At 38.5% G+C, this 15,507-nt stretch overlaps 1 protein-coding gene across 2 annotated transcripts in view; it reads left to right on the forward strand.

Annotated features, from left to right (window-relative positions):
• The window catches only part of KPNA1 (karyopherin subunit alpha 1), a 94,776-nt gene that overhangs the window by 9,380 nt on the left and 69,889 nt on the right, over positions 1 to 15,507 (forward strand). For both annotated transcript variants that reach the window (XM_033211028.1, XM_033211029.1), the window contains exon 2: positions 12,850 to 12,983. In XM_033211028.1, the coding sequence (XP_033066919.1) occupies positions 12,855 to 12,983 (129 nt within the window). In that variant the 5' untranslated portion in view covers positions 12,850 to 12,854. The remainder of the gene's footprint in view (positions 1 to 12,849; positions 12,984 to 15,507) is intronic.

Below are 15,507 nucleotides of genomic sequence, written 5' to 3' on the forward strand. Positions count from 1 at the left end.
TTTAACTTCCATCCATATTTTAAATTTCACAGATCTCATTATAATTTCTTTTTTTTTTGAGATGGAGTCTCACTTTGTCGCCCAGGCTGGAGTGCAGTGGCGTGATCTCGGCTCACTGCAACCTCTGCCTCTCCAGTTCAAGTGATCTCCTGCCTCAGCCTCCTGAGTAGCTGGGGTTGCAGGTACCCACCAACACATCTGGCTAGTTTTTGTATTTTTAGTAGAGAGGGGGTTTCACCATGTTGGCCTGGCTGGTCTTGAACTCCTGACCTCAAGTGATCCACGCTCCTTGGCCTCCCAAAGTGCGTCCAGCCTCTCATTCTTATTTTATAGTATATTTGTGTTGTTTCATAGATGCTGTACTCTTTAGGGATATTAATGATAGTTTTAAAAATTTTGTTACCATTGTTGTCTTTTCTTTATTGAGGCTTTCCCCAGATGTCTGGTAGTCTTGTGGCTGTCCATTTGTATTTAAGAATGAAGGGCCAAAAACTAAATTGGAAGCTCTAAAAGTGTGGCTTCTTGAAGGGTGGAGAGAGTAGGCCTTTTTTTGTGTTTAGGGGGGTGGAGGGCATATACTCATAGGTTTGTTTCTCTTGGACTAGTCAGTTTCCCTGAGAGTCTCCAGTCTCTTGCCAGGAGAATGTATATCTGGCTGCCATGTTTTGAGAACTCATTTTAGAAAAGGAGCTTGGGTTTTTACTGTTGTGCTCATGTAATTCTGTTTTCAATAAGACACTTCACCCCTACCCTCACCTCTCACCTGCATTGGTGCATCCATTTGAAGGGATTACTGAAGGATGGTTGTCTGGTTGTGAAGAGTGGAGGAGGAAATCTGGGCATGTGATGGCTGTTTTGTAGACTTTCAATGAACCTTCTGATTTTGAGCCCAACTCCTCACTACCTTAAGGAGGGATAGTACCTGGGTGATCTGTCTGAAGCCTCCTGTTTGTGGGTAGATAGTGTGAATCAGCTTCTTACTGACTTCTTTGTTTGCAGGTTAGGCTTCAGAGTTTTCCACTTTGCTAGTGACATAATTTGTCTATTTTATGGTTTCTTTTAGGTTTTGACATCATCTCTGATTCTCTCCTTACCTATTCTCTGTATGCTGTGGTTCTGGTTCATTTATTTGAAAAATATGTTTCTTTATAATTTTAGTGTTCTACCATGTCCACCGTTTTATTTCTTTACATAAACTCTTTGCTTTCTGACCTGTTATTTCTTTCCATAGCATTTGAATGACCACCGTGTGCCCATTATTGATGATTCAAATTGAATTTCTGGCTTTCAGTTGTTAATATGATTTGGGAAGAAAAGCGCATTCTATATGTGCTAATTCCTAATTTGAAATTTGAAAGCCCTCATAAGTGTACGCAAAATAGATATATTATAGTGGTTATTAAATTCAGTAATGGATATGAATTGAATGAAGGCAAGTTTTCACAATTAAATTTTTTACTACTGAGAGAATGAGCCCTTTATTTCATCTTCTGGAAAGACTTGTCTTTTTTTTTTTAACCCTTCCAAAAAAATCATTCAACTTTTAGATAAGAGATAATTTTTCTCCTTCATAAAGACCATAAAGATCAGAACTTCTGATGAAATAACAGCATACTGAGTTGAGAAAATACTAGCGAAAAGTACAGAAATTCAGTGTTTTAGGTAGGTTGATAAGCTTTATCATAGTAAAAATATGCTTTCAGCTCTACTTTTTGAAAGTTTTTTTGTATGATTAGTATATTGCTTAGCATAGAAAATTTGGAAGATAAAATATTTCCATATACAAATTTTATATGCTGATATCTTTTTTTCTTTTTTTTTTTTGAGATGGAGTCTTGCTCTGTTGCCCAGGCTGGAGTGCAATGGGGCCATCTCAGCTCATTGCAAACTCCACCTTCTGGGTTCAAGTGATTCTCCTGCCTCAACCTCCTGAGTAGCTGGGATTGCAAGCGCCTGCTACCATGCCTGGCTAATTTTTGTATTTTTAGTAGAGATGAGGTTTTGCCATGTTGGCCAGGCTGGTCTCAAACTCCTGACCTCATGTGATGTGCCCGTCTTGGCCTCCCAAAGTGCTGGGATTACAGGCATGAGCCACTGTGCCCAGCTATATTTTGATTTCTTAAGTCATGAAATACTTTTCGAAAGTATAGAGAATAATGTAGGTTGGGTTTTTGTTCCCAGCATTCAGATTTTTCATGTTAGTGTTCTGTTTTCTCAATATATTGTGAACATTTCCTTTAACCAGGCCCTCATACTGGAACTTTTAGGTTGTTTACAGTCTTTCACTAGAATAATCACACTGCAGTGAACAGTCTTGCTCGTTTTATTTCCTTTATGTACATATCAGAAGTGGAATTACTGAATTCAGGGTTTGAGTTCTCCAAGTCCTTGACAAATATTTTCCTTTAAGTGTTTTGATATTGAGAATGTCTTTGGAGAACTTCCAGCTTGGGAATCTATAGATACTGGGAGTTGGGGGGTCAGAATTTGGGTCAAAGGTTATGATAAACCTCTCAAAGGAAAACATTTGAAACTGGGCTGTGAAAAAAATATGTATTGCCGTTGGATTATTGGTTAGAGCTATAAGATGAGGCCAGAAATGAACACCTATGAATCATATGTCTGCCACATTGACTTCTCACAGGAAAGGCTTTATTGTAGGGTTTTTCAAACTTTCCTTTCATTGAACACTGAAATGCTGTTAATAAAAATAAAGCTACTCCTTAATTATCTTGTAGGAAAAGAGTGGGTAGGATATTTCAAATTTTAATTTTCTTCTCTAATTTCTATTAAAATCTTAAACAGAACTAATATCGTTTGACTAGAAGCTGTTAACGTGAATAATTTATATTTTCAAATGAGCTGAACACTTTATATTTACACTCACACTTATTTAAATTCATAACTTTTTTGTAGTCATACTTTCTTGTAGTTTTGGTTTTTAATAGTAAATGCATATCATATACTTTCTACTAAAATTATACCTGATTTATATGGTAGAATTAAATGTATTAGCATTTCAAGTTGTTCCACAAGAGTATTAAGGATTTTAAATATTCGGAACATTTAGAATGTGTTTGAGATTTACTGATTAGGTGAGCTGACTCAGTGCACTGAATATATAACATCTTGAATATAATAAAAATATAAAACTCACTGTTTTGGATTTAGATTGGTGGAGAATGGTATTGAATGAATCCAGACAAAAGGATCTTGCAGGACCAAGAAGTTTAGGCTTGATCTAAGAAGTGGTTAAAAACGCTGTAGTTCCTTGTCCATTGAAGTGATACAGTGAAAAGGGTATTGAGATTAATCTGAGGGCTGTGTGAAGGGTGAATTGAGAAGCAAACAGTCTGAGGTTAAGAATGCTGATTTAGAGCTGTTGTAGTTACCTAGGTGTCAGTTGACACAGACTTGAACCAGGCTGGTGGCAGTGGGAATAGATAGGATCAGATAAAATCAAAGACTTTGGATAGAATAAGCAAAGTTTGATAATTGAGTAAGTGAATATGAAGGAGAAAGTGGGAGATCTTTTTTTGAAAGAATATAGAGTGTGTTTCTATTTCACCACCAGTATTGCATCTTGTTTTTATTGCTTCTTTGGCTTTATTTCTCTAGAAAACGAGGAATTTTAGGTGTAATGGCTTTAATTTTGAAGACTTCTGATTCCTGAGAGGGTAGTTGGAAAAGTAATTGACGGTAACTTACAGTTTTTAATTAGTAGCTTAGGTGATAACACCTAAAAATACTTGCTTAGGATAAACTAATTTTCTCAAGACAATTACTTTGTTATTCCTCTTATCACAGACGTAGAGATTTATTTCCTTTCTTTCCTGTCAAAGCTGTCTTCAGTCCAACTTCAGCCTTCATTTTCAACTGTGTTTTACATTGTTTTAAAAATAAAACTTGTGCTCTACTATAGTGATTTTCAACTGCAGATGCATATCAGAATTCACTGGGGGTTTTTTTGTTGTTGTTCTTTTTTTTTTTTGAGACATGCGGTGGTACAATCCTGGCTCACTGCAACTTCTGCCTCCCAGGTTCAAGCCATACTCATGCCTTATCCTCCCAAGTAGCTGGAATCACAGGTGCATGTCACCACACTGGCTAATTTTTGTATTTTTCGTAGAGGCAGGTTTTCACCATGTTGGCCATGCTGGTCTCGAACTCCTGACCTCAAGCCCGCCCCTTGGCCTCCCAAAGTGATGTTATTACTGGTGTGAGCCACTGTGCCCGGCCGACTTCGGGATCCTAAAAGGAAGAAAAACCCAGAGGTGTCTGCTTCAGACACATTGATTAGACTCTTTAAGAGGGACATTTGAGGTGTGTGTTTAAAAAATTCTCGGCCGGGCGTGGTGGCTCACGCCTGTAATCCCAGAACTTTAGGAGGCCAAGGCGGGCGAATCATGAGGTCAGGAGATCGAGACCATCCTGGCTAACATGGTGAAACCCTGTCTCTACTAAAAAGACAAAAAATTAGCCGGGTGTGGTGGCGCGCACCTGTAGTCCCAGCTACTCAGGAGGCTGAGGCAGAAGAATGATGTGAACCCGGGAGGCGGGGCTTGCAGTGAGCTGAGATCGTGCCACTGCACTCCACCCTGGGTGACAGAGCGAGACTCCATCTCAAAAAAAAAAAAAAAATTCTCTCCCAACAGAACAAATGTAATCCCCTCTCCATCCTAAGAGGGGACAACCAATCTCATTTATGGATACTGGTGAGGAGATATTTATGTTATAAAAATCTCTCTCTCACCCAAAGTCTAAATACATCCATTGAAGTAATACAGTGAAAGGAGTGAAACTTAAAAATCTCCTCACTAGTATTCATAAATGAGATTGGTTGTCCCCCTTAGGGTGGGGAATCTAAATACACACATACATGCACGCACGCATGTGCAAACACACACACAATTTCTTAGAGTGGTTTTGGGTTCATAGCAAAATTGAATGGAAAGTACAGGGTTTCTGTCAACCGCTTGCCCCACGTGAATATAGACTCCCCCACCATCAGCATTGCACAAGCTCCAGAATGGCTCATTTGTTACAAGTAATGCTGTAGACTGAATGTTTATGTCCCCTCACAATTCATGTGTTCAACCCAGTCTCCAGTATGGTGGTGTTTGAAGATGAGGCCTTTGGGTGATGATAATGGAGCCCTCATGAATGTAATTAGTGGCCTTTTAGGAGATCCCAGAGAGCTCCTTAGCCCCTTCTGCTATGTGAATACACAGTGAAAAAATGATCATCTGTGAACCAAGAGGTGGGCCCTCACCAGATACTGAATCAGCCAGGATCTTGATTTGGACTTTCCAGCCTCTAGAACTATGAGGAATACATTTCTATTGTTTATAAGACACCCAGTTGTTGGTGTTTTGTTACAGCAGGCTGAACAGGTTAAAACAATTGATGAACCAACATTGGCACATCATCCTCACCCTAAGTTCATGGTTTACATTATGGTTCATTCTTAATGTTGTACATTCTTTGGGTTTTGACAAATGTGTAATAGCCTGCATTAGCTACTATTGTATCCTATGGAATAGTTTTCCTGCCCTAAAATTCTTCTGTGTTCCACCTATTCATCCTGCCTTCCCCCAAACACCAGGCAGCCACTGGATTTTTTGTTTGTTTGTTTCTGGTTTTACCTCTTCTAGAATGTCATATAATTGGAATCATAGCTGTGTTTTTTTCAAACACCTCTCAATGTGGCAAATACAAAAAACAGAATTGGAAAGGGGTGATATGCACCATCACCAAGTGTGTTTATCCAAAGAAACAGGATCATTTGGTATTAGGAAGTCTGTTAATATAATTCACCATATTTAATAGTTCAAAAGAGAAAAATAATGACCATTTTAATAACTCCCAAGTATAAACTATACAAGGGCTACACAGTGGGAAGTATGCTTTTACATGTTGTTCTTCACCTTATGAGGTATCATTATCTCCATTGTACTGATGAGGAAACAGGCTCACAGAAGTCTGCTATCTTCTGTATGTCATTGTTCTGCGAAGCAAATTTGAACACGGGACTTGTGGAAGGCTAGGCTTCATTCAACTTGCTGCCTATGACATTTTAATAAAAAAGTAGGTGAATATTTAATTTTTGTGTAACATTTGTTTCCTTTTAGATTTTTTAAAAAGGTTGAAATCATTTCAAACTACAAAAACGTTTTAGAAGTGCACGAGACTTTCTTATGCCTTCATTGACATTTCTCAGTTGTTCGTTTCATCTTTTGCCTTATTTATCATTTATTCTTTTTTCTATATATATATGCATGCTTCCAACACTGGCTTTAATTGCTTACCCTTACAGCTCCACATTGAATACAGACTTGTAAGTTACTTCCTTAAGTCTAATTTTAGGTTTTTGGTCTTGTTAGACTTTACTGTTGGCTTTTTCCTTTATTTGACCTGAAACTGAAACTTACGGATCTTTTTTTGTTTTGTTTTGAGATGGGATTTTGCTCAGTGGTGTGATCTTGGCTCACTGCAGTCTTGGCCTCCCAGGCTCAAGTGATGCTCCTGCCTCAGCCTCCCAAGTAGCTGGAACCACAGGTGCCTGCCACCATGCCTAATTTTTTTGTATTTTTTGTGGAGACAGGGTCACTACAAAACTCCTCCGCTCAAGTGATCCTCCCACCTTGGCCTCCCAAAGTGCTGGGAATACAGGTGTGAGCTACCATGTCCCACCCGGATTTTGAATTTGAGTCATCATTGCAACACTGCTATTATTGTGCCATATTGTGATATTTCATAGCTAAAATGCTGCATGCTTCAGGAAACCAGCACTCTTTATATCATTTTTCAGCAACTTTAAATATGATTCCCTTGGAATTATTCACAAGTTCTCATCTGTATTACACCCATCTTTTAGTCTGATAAAGTTTCTGCCAAATTTCCATTGAGTAGATAATTAATCTGTTCAGGCTACCATAACAAAATACTGCAGACTGGGTGGCTTAAGCAGAAATTTGTTTTCTCACAGTTCTGAAGGCTAGAATTCAAGATCACGGTGCCAACAGAGTTGATTTCTGGGGACTCTCTTGCTTGTAGACAGCTGCATTCTTGTCTGCTTATACAGCCTTTCTCTGTATTTTAGAGAAGTCTCTAGTGTCTCATTCTCTTATAACGATACCAGTCTTATCAGGGTAGGACTCTCATGACCTCCTTTAACTCTGCCTCCTAAAAAGTGCTATAACTAAATACAAGTCACACTGGTGGTTAGGGTGTCAACATAAGAGTTTTGGGGGGACGACACAATTCAGTCCATATCAGTATATCACTGGGTATGTAATGAGACCTGCATTCATATCCTAGCTCTATCTTTATTAAGTGTGTAACCCCGGCCAAGTCACTCTGTGAGCCTTCTGATTGCTTACCTGTACAAGGTGAGAATGATAATTTTTGCCATAAAGGTTTGTTAAGAGATCCAAGTAAAATAGAAGATGTGATAGCATGTTATAAATTAGTGATTCTCAACCCAGGTTTGCATCAAAATCATCATCGTGTAAGTATGCAGCTTTTAGCATAATAAAGAGCTCTGCTGACCCACTACCTGGTAAACTTAGGGTAAAGAGTTTCAAAAACAACCATGGAAAGCCTCTGGAAATGGTCCTAGGACATATGCAGTAAATGAATGAGAGAAGCAAAAACTGACAGAAACAGAGAGAATTCAATAATAAGAGTTGGAGACTTGAGTACCCCACTTTCAATAGAGGACAGAACAACTTGGGGTGGAAGGTCAAGAAGGAATCAGTACAGTAAACCCACTAGACCTAACAGACATGTATGGACCACACTACCAGCCAGCAAGTCAAAAATATGTATTTTCAAATGGAAATATGTATATCCTGGAAATATGTATTTTCCAGGATAGGAAGTGTTACGTGTGCATTTTACTGGGCTACAAAACAAGCTAGATAAATGTAAAAGGATTAAATTAATACAAATCATGTTCTTTGATCACAATGGAAAGAAATTAGAAATCAGTAAGAAGTTTGAGAAACTCACAAATAACGTGTAAGTTAAAGAACATACTCCTGAATAACTGATGGGTCCATGGAGAAATCAAAAAGGAAATCAGAAAACACTTTGGGATAAATGAAAATGAAGACATCATGTAGGAATACTTAGGGATACAGCTAAAGCAGTGCTTGAAGGGAAACTTAGTTGTGAATGCCCTTATTAAAAAAGAAGAAAGGAGGCTGGGTGTGGTGGCTCACACCTGTAATCCCAGCACTTCGGGAGGCGGAGGTGAGTGGATTACTTGAGATCAGGAGTTTGAGACCAGCCTGGTCAACATCGTGAAACCTCATCTCTACTAAAAATACACAAAAATTAGCTGGGTGTGGTGGCAGGTGCCTGTAATCCCAGCTACTTGGAAGGCTGAGGCAGGAGAATCACTTGAACCTGGGAGGCAGAGGTTACAGTGAGCCGAGATCGTGCCACTGCCCTCCAGCCTGGGCAATATAGAGTGAGACTCTGTGTCAAAAAAAAAAAAAAAAAGATCTCAAATCAGTAACTTAACTTTCCACTTTAAGTGACTGAGGTAAGAGGAGCAGAGCAAGCAGAAAGAAGCAAAGAGTAGAGTGAAAATTAATGACATAGAGAATAGGAAAACAAGAGAGAGCATTAAAGATGAATAAAATTGGCAAACTTTTAGCTAGATTGAGAAAAAACATTTTTCAGATTACCTAGGCACAGTGGCACATGCTTGTAATCCCAGCACTTTGGGAGACTGAGACAGGAGGATCACTTGAGCTCAGGAGTTTGAGAACAGTTGCCCACGTGCTGAGACCCCATCTCTATCCCCCCAACCCCCCCCCCCCAGTAAATAATAATAATAATTTGGGCAAGTGCCTGTAGTTCCAACTGGGAGGCTGAGGTGGGAGGATTGCTTGAGTCGGGAGATTGATGCTACAGTGAGCCATGATGTGCCACTGCACTCTCCAGCCTGGGCGACAGAGTGAGAGAGTGTCGGGGGCGGGGAAAAAAAGTAGAAATGAAAGAGGGGAAATCACTAGTGACCTTATAAAAATTAATAAGATAATAAAGAAATACTATTAACAGTTGTGGCCGGGCATGGTAGCTCATGCCTATAATCCTAGCAGTTTGAAAGGCTGAGGCGGGTGGGTCTTCTGAGGTCAGGAGTTTGAGTCTAGCCTGGCCAACATGGTAAAACCCTGTCTCTACTGAAAATACAAAAATTAGCCAGGTGTGGTGGTACATGCCTGTAATCCTAGCTACTCGGAGGCTGAGGCAGGAGAATGGCTTGAACCTGAGGTACAGAGGTTGCAGTGAGCCGAGATGGCGCCACTGTACTCCAGCCTGGGCAACAGAGTCAGACTCTGTCTCAAAAAAACAAAAAAACAGTTGTATCCCAGTAAATTAAATGGCTTAGATGAAGTACACCAATTTTTGGAAAGACAAAAACTACCAAAACTGACTCAGTAAGGAACAGACAATCTGAATAGACCTGTAACATGTGAAGACATTGAATTAGTAGTTACAGAACTGCCCACAAAGAAAAAGCCTAGGCCCATATGGCTTTACTGCTGAATTTTACCAAATATTTAAAGAAATAAAAATATAATTCTTCACAAAATCTTCCTGGGGAATACTTTCCAACTCATTTTATGAAGCCAGTATCGCTGATATCAAAGCCAGACAAACATATAACAAGAAAATATAAACCAACTTTTTTTTTTTTTTTTTTCTTATAAAGAGACAGGGTTTCACTGTCACCCAGGATGGAGTACAGTGGTGTGATCATGGCTCACTGCAGCCTGGAACTCCTGGGCTCAAGCTATCCTGCTGCCTCAGCCTCCTGAGTACCTGGGACTACAAGTGCACACCACCAGCCTGTCTGATTTTTATTTTTTAAATTTTTTGTAGAGATGGAGTCTCACCATGTTGCCCAATCTGGTCTTGAACTCCTGGTTTCAAGTGATACTTCTGCCTTGACCTCCCAAAATGCTAGAATTATAGACATGAGCCACTGTACCTGGCCCTTGTCTGTTAAAAAAAAAAAAAAAAAAAAAAAAAACCACACACACATTGTAATTTCAATAGGCACAGAAAAAGCATTTGACAAAATCTGACACTCTATTGATAAAATAGTCAACTAAGAATAAGAGAGAACTTCTCAGCCCGATAAAAGTGCATTCACAGAAAATCCAAAGGTAACATCATACTTAATGTAAAAGACTGCTTTCATTCTAAGGTCTAGCATAAGACAGGGATGTCTGCTCTATTTCTATTCAACATTGTATTGGAGACTCTAGCCAGGGTAGTTAGACAAGAAAAAGAAATAAAAGACATCAAAATTGGAAAGGGAGAAGTAAAGCTATCTGTAGATGACATGATGTGTATCAGATAAAGCATTAGCAACAATTAAATAAACAGGATTGTAGAATACAAGATCAATATACAAAATCAGTCGTATTTTTCTAGATTTGTGATGAACAATCTGAGAATTAAAAATTTCATTTCCATTTGCATAAAATTAAATACTTAGGAATGAATTAACAAAAGTATAAAACATACTCTGAAAGCTACATTACATTATAGACAGAAATTAAGATCTAAATAGAACTCCTATCTTAAGTAAGTGGAAGATTTAACATTAAGGTGCCAGTATTTCCCAAATTGATCTACAGATTCAGTGCAGTCTCCTATCAGAATCATAGCTGACTTCTTCATAGAAATTGACAAACTGATCCTAAAGTTCATATGGAATTGCAAGGGATCAATAATAGCCAAAACAATCTTGAAAAAAGAACCAAAAAAGTAAGAAGACTCACATTTTTCGAGTTCAAAACTTACTTTGAAGCAATGGTAACCAAGACAGTGTGGGGCTGGCACAGGGATACACATAGAGATCAGTGGAATAGAATTGAATGTCAAGAAATTAAACCACATATATGTATATAGTCAGCTGGTTGTCAACAAGGTGCTGTCATGATCCGTTTGGGTTGCTGTAATGAAATACCGGAGACTAGGTGGCTAACAGACAATAGAAATTTATTTCTCACAGTTCTGGAGGCTGGGAAATCCAAGATCAAGGCACTGGCAGATTCAGTGTCTGGTGAGAGCCTGCTTCCTGGTTTACAGATGTCTTTCTTTGTGTCCTCACATGGCTGAAGGAGCAAGTGAACTCTTTGGGCGTCTCTTTTTAAGGGCCTTAATCCTATTTATATGGACTCTACCACTAAGGGCTAATCATCTCCCAAAGGCTTCACCTTCAAACACTATCACATTGGGAGTTAGGATTTAACATAAGAATTTTGGGTGAGACACACATTCAGTCTGTAGCAGGTGCCAAGACCATTCTGTGGAGGAAGAGGAGTCTTTTCAACAAGCAGTGTTGGGACAACTGGATAGACACAAGCAGAAAATGCAGTTGGACTCTCATATCATGTTACAAACAAAAATTAACTCAAAATGGATCACAGACTTAAATGTAACAGGTAAAACTTGGAAAGAAGTACAAGGTTAAGCATTCTTGGATATGACACCAAAAGCATGAACAACAACAACAACAAACAGATTGATTTGGACTTTATCAAAATTAAAACTTTTGTGTTTCAAAGGACACCAAGAAAGTGAAAAGACAATCTATGGAATATATTTGAAAAGTATATCTGATAAGTGACCCTTATCTAGAATGTAAAAAGAACTCTTATAACTCAATAATAAAGGACAACCTAATTAAAAAATGGATGAAGGCTCTGAATAGAATTTATTTTAATGGGAGATACACAGTTAACAAATACATATGTGAAAAGATGCTCCATCTCATTTGTCATCAGGGGATTGCAAACCAAAACCACAATGAGATGCCACTCACACCTGCTAGGATGGTTTCAATGAAAGTTTTAATAGTAAAGTGCTGGCAAGGTTGTGGAGATACTGCAAGCCTCATATGTTGCTGATGGGAATATAAAATGGTACAGCCACTTTGGAAAAACAGTTGAGCAGTTTCTTAAGCAATTAAACATAGTTACCATATGACCTAGCGATTCTAGGTATGTAACCCAGGGAAATTAAAACGTGTAAAACTTGACCACAAATGTTTGTAGAAGTGTTATTCATAATAGCTGAAAGGTGGAAACATTCCAAATGTCCATTTGAAATTCAGCCTAAAAAGAAATGAAGTACTGATATATGCTACAACATGGATGAACCTTGAAGACATGCTAAGTGAAAGAAGCCAGTCACAGAATATTGCATATTACATGATTCTGTTCTGTTCATGTGAAATGTCCATAATAGGGACGATAGCTTAAACAATACAGGATTTCTTTTTGAGGTGATTAAAATGTCCCAAAATTCACTGCGATGAAGGTTGTACAAGCTGTAAATACACTAAAAGCTGTTGAATAGCACATTTTAATAAAACTGTTAAAGTGACCTGGCCAGGTGTAGTGGCTCACACCTGAAATCCCAGCACTTTGGGAGGCCAAGGTGGGAAGATCACTTGAAGCTAGGAGTTCGAGACCAGCCTGGGCAACATGATCAGACCCTGTCTCTACAAATAATAAAAAAATTTGCTGGGCATGGTGGCACGCACCTGTGGTCCCAGATACTCAGGAACCTGAAGCAGGAGGATTGCTTGAACCCAGGAGTGTGAGGCTGCAGTGAGCTATGATTGCACCACCGTACTTTAGTCTGGGTGGACAGAGCAAGACCTTGTCTCAAAAAAGGCAGTGGAGGGGAGGGGAAGTAGCCATTTCTGATGTCCCTTTGGGATATGTCTGGGCATGTATATGTTTAAAAGACTGAGGTCCTAGAATAACAGAGCTCTTCACAGTAAACTCATTTGTTCTCTCCCCACTTTTATTGTAGAAATCATGACCACCCCAGGAAAAGAGAACTTTCGCCTAAAAAGTTACAAGAACAAATCTCTGAATCCCGATGAGATGCGCAGAAGGAGGGAGGAAGAAGGACTACAGTTACGAAAGCAGAAAAGAGAAGAACAGGTAAATCCTTTACCTTTATTCATTTCTTTTAAAGAATTTAATGTTCCATTTTAAGCCTGAAACTACCTTCCTTTATTTTAACAATGTTTGTGTGTGTGTGTGTGTATGTGTGTGCGCGCGCGTGTTCCCGTTCACTTTTTTGGAGTGGGGATGAGGAGGTCCTGAAAAGTGGTATACAAGAATGGGGAAGTCTGTCACGTTCTCATTTTCTCAGCATAACTACACTGTTCAATATTTTCACCTATTTGTTTTTAGTGTATTTTAGTTTTCTTTTTTTTTTTTTTTTTTTTTTGAGACAGAGTCTCGCTCTGTCGCCCAGGCTGGAGTGCAATGGCCGGATCTCAGCTCACTGCAAGCTCCGCCTCCCGGGTTTACGCCATTCTCCTGCCTCAGCCTCCCGAGTAGCTGGGACTACAGGCGCCCGCCACCTCGCCCAGCTAGTTTTTTGTATTTTTTTTTTAGTAGAGACGGGGTTTCACCGTGTTAGCCAGGATGGTCTCGATCTCCTGACCTCATGATCCGCCCATCTCGGCCTCCCAAAGTGCTGGGATTACAGGCTTGAGCCACCGCGCCCGGCCGTATTTTAGTTTTCTAAAGGTGCAACTTTAAGATTTTTTTTGGTGTATTTTTGTTAATGAATTCACAAGTGACCAATAAAGTGTTGCTGTTCATTGTAAACTTAAAATTGGAAATGTAAAAATATATACAAAAAGAAAGAAGAAACCTCATAAACCAGTCCTTTGAATTCAGTAATTGTCAACAATTTGCTACACTTGTTTCATGTTTGTCTTTACATTTCTTTGTTATCTAACATTTTGAAGTAAAATTTCATTCACAGAATATGTCTTTTTATTCCAGATTAATTCTTTATTATTCATAAAGACGTTTTAGAACCTTTTTGCTGTTGACAAATGGTCTATTACTTTTGGCAAAGAAATGAAAAGACATAAGGCTTAAGTGACTTTTTTTTTTTTTTTTTTTTTGCCAAGGAGGGACTTTGGAGCCTGAAGGAGCATTTGATCCTCACTATAGAAATTCCATAAAGTCAGATGAATTAGAACCCTCATGCTTGAGAAATAAGATATTCTATTATAAATATTTTGCAGTCATAGTGAAATATTCTCAAAACAGATTTTATGAAAAACTGCATTAGATAATCCAGTTAGGTGAAGTCCAACAGTACATTACAACCTCAGTATTTTATTTGTTAGGGTTGTAGATATATGAATCAAGCACTTTATTATTGGCAAAGATACTTTGTAATATTGTAATAGACTTTATATTGAGTGTAGCAAGTTATGAGTTCTTGACCTGCTTTTTCATCTTTGAATGTATTCCCTTAATTTTCTCTTATTTATATATTTATTTATTTATTTTTGAACTGGAAATGGATCCTTTTCTTTCAGTGAGCTTTTATATTAGCTTCTATTTTTTGGGTGAATTTCCTTTTCTTTCTTTTTTTGTTTTTTTTTTGTGTGTGTGCGTGGTTTTTTTGAGACAGTCTTGCTCTGTCACCAGGCTGGAGTATGGTGGCGTGATCTTGGCTTGCTGCAACCTCCACCTCCCAGGTTCAAGCGATTCTCCTGCCTCAACCTTTTGAGTAGCTGGGACTATAGGCGCATGCCGCCACACCCAGCTAATTTTTGTATTTTTAGTAGAGACAGGGTTTCACCATCCTGGCCAAGATGGTCTCAATCTCTTGTCCTCGTGATCCTCCTGCCTCAGCCTCCCAAAATGCTGGGATTACAGTAATTTCCTTTCCTTTTATTCTCAGAAATCATAACAGCATGGTTATATATTTATATTCATATATTTAAATGGAATACATGTATGATACATGTGAACCCAGGTATAGGTCTGAATGTAACCACCAGTGTAGGGATCTTATTTGGCATAACACCATTTGAAGGTGTAGCAGTGGCACTCTTTGATTAACACAGTGTTCATTTTATTCTGTTTCTTCTTGGTGACTACTGATTTCATGTAATTAAACTTCATTATAAAATTTGTATACTGTTGAAAGCAATCTACAGATTCAGTGCAATTTCTCTTGAATTACCAATGTCATTCTTCACAGAAGAATCTGGGATTCATACGGAACCAAAAAAGAGCCCCCATCACCAAAGCCATCTTAAGCAAAATATAAAGCTGGAGGTATCACATTACCTGATGTCAAATTATACTACAAGGCTATAGTAATTGAAAACAACGCAGTACTGGTATAAAAGTAGACATACAAGTCAATGGAATGGAATAGAGAATTCAGAAATAAAGCCCCATACTGTCAGCCAACTGATCTTGGACAAAGTTGGCAGAAGTATGTACGGGGGAAAGAGTACACTATTCAATGAATAGTGCTGGGAAAATTGGAGAGTGGTATGCAAAAGAATGAAAGTGTACGCCTGCCATATACAAAAATTAACTCAAGATGGATTCAATAATTAAATATATATATAACCTGAAACTATAAAAATCCTAGAAGAAAACCTGGGAAAAACTCTTCTGGACATTGATCTAAGCAAAG

Source organism: Trachypithecus francoisi, unplaced genomic scaffold, assembly GCF_009764315.1.
Source record: "Trachypithecus francoisi isolate TF-2019V2 unplaced genomic scaffold, Tfra_2.0 Lachesis_group0, whole genome shotgun sequence".
NCBI lineage: Eukaryota > Metazoa > Chordata > Mammalia > Primates > Cercopithecidae > Trachypithecus > Trachypithecus francoisi.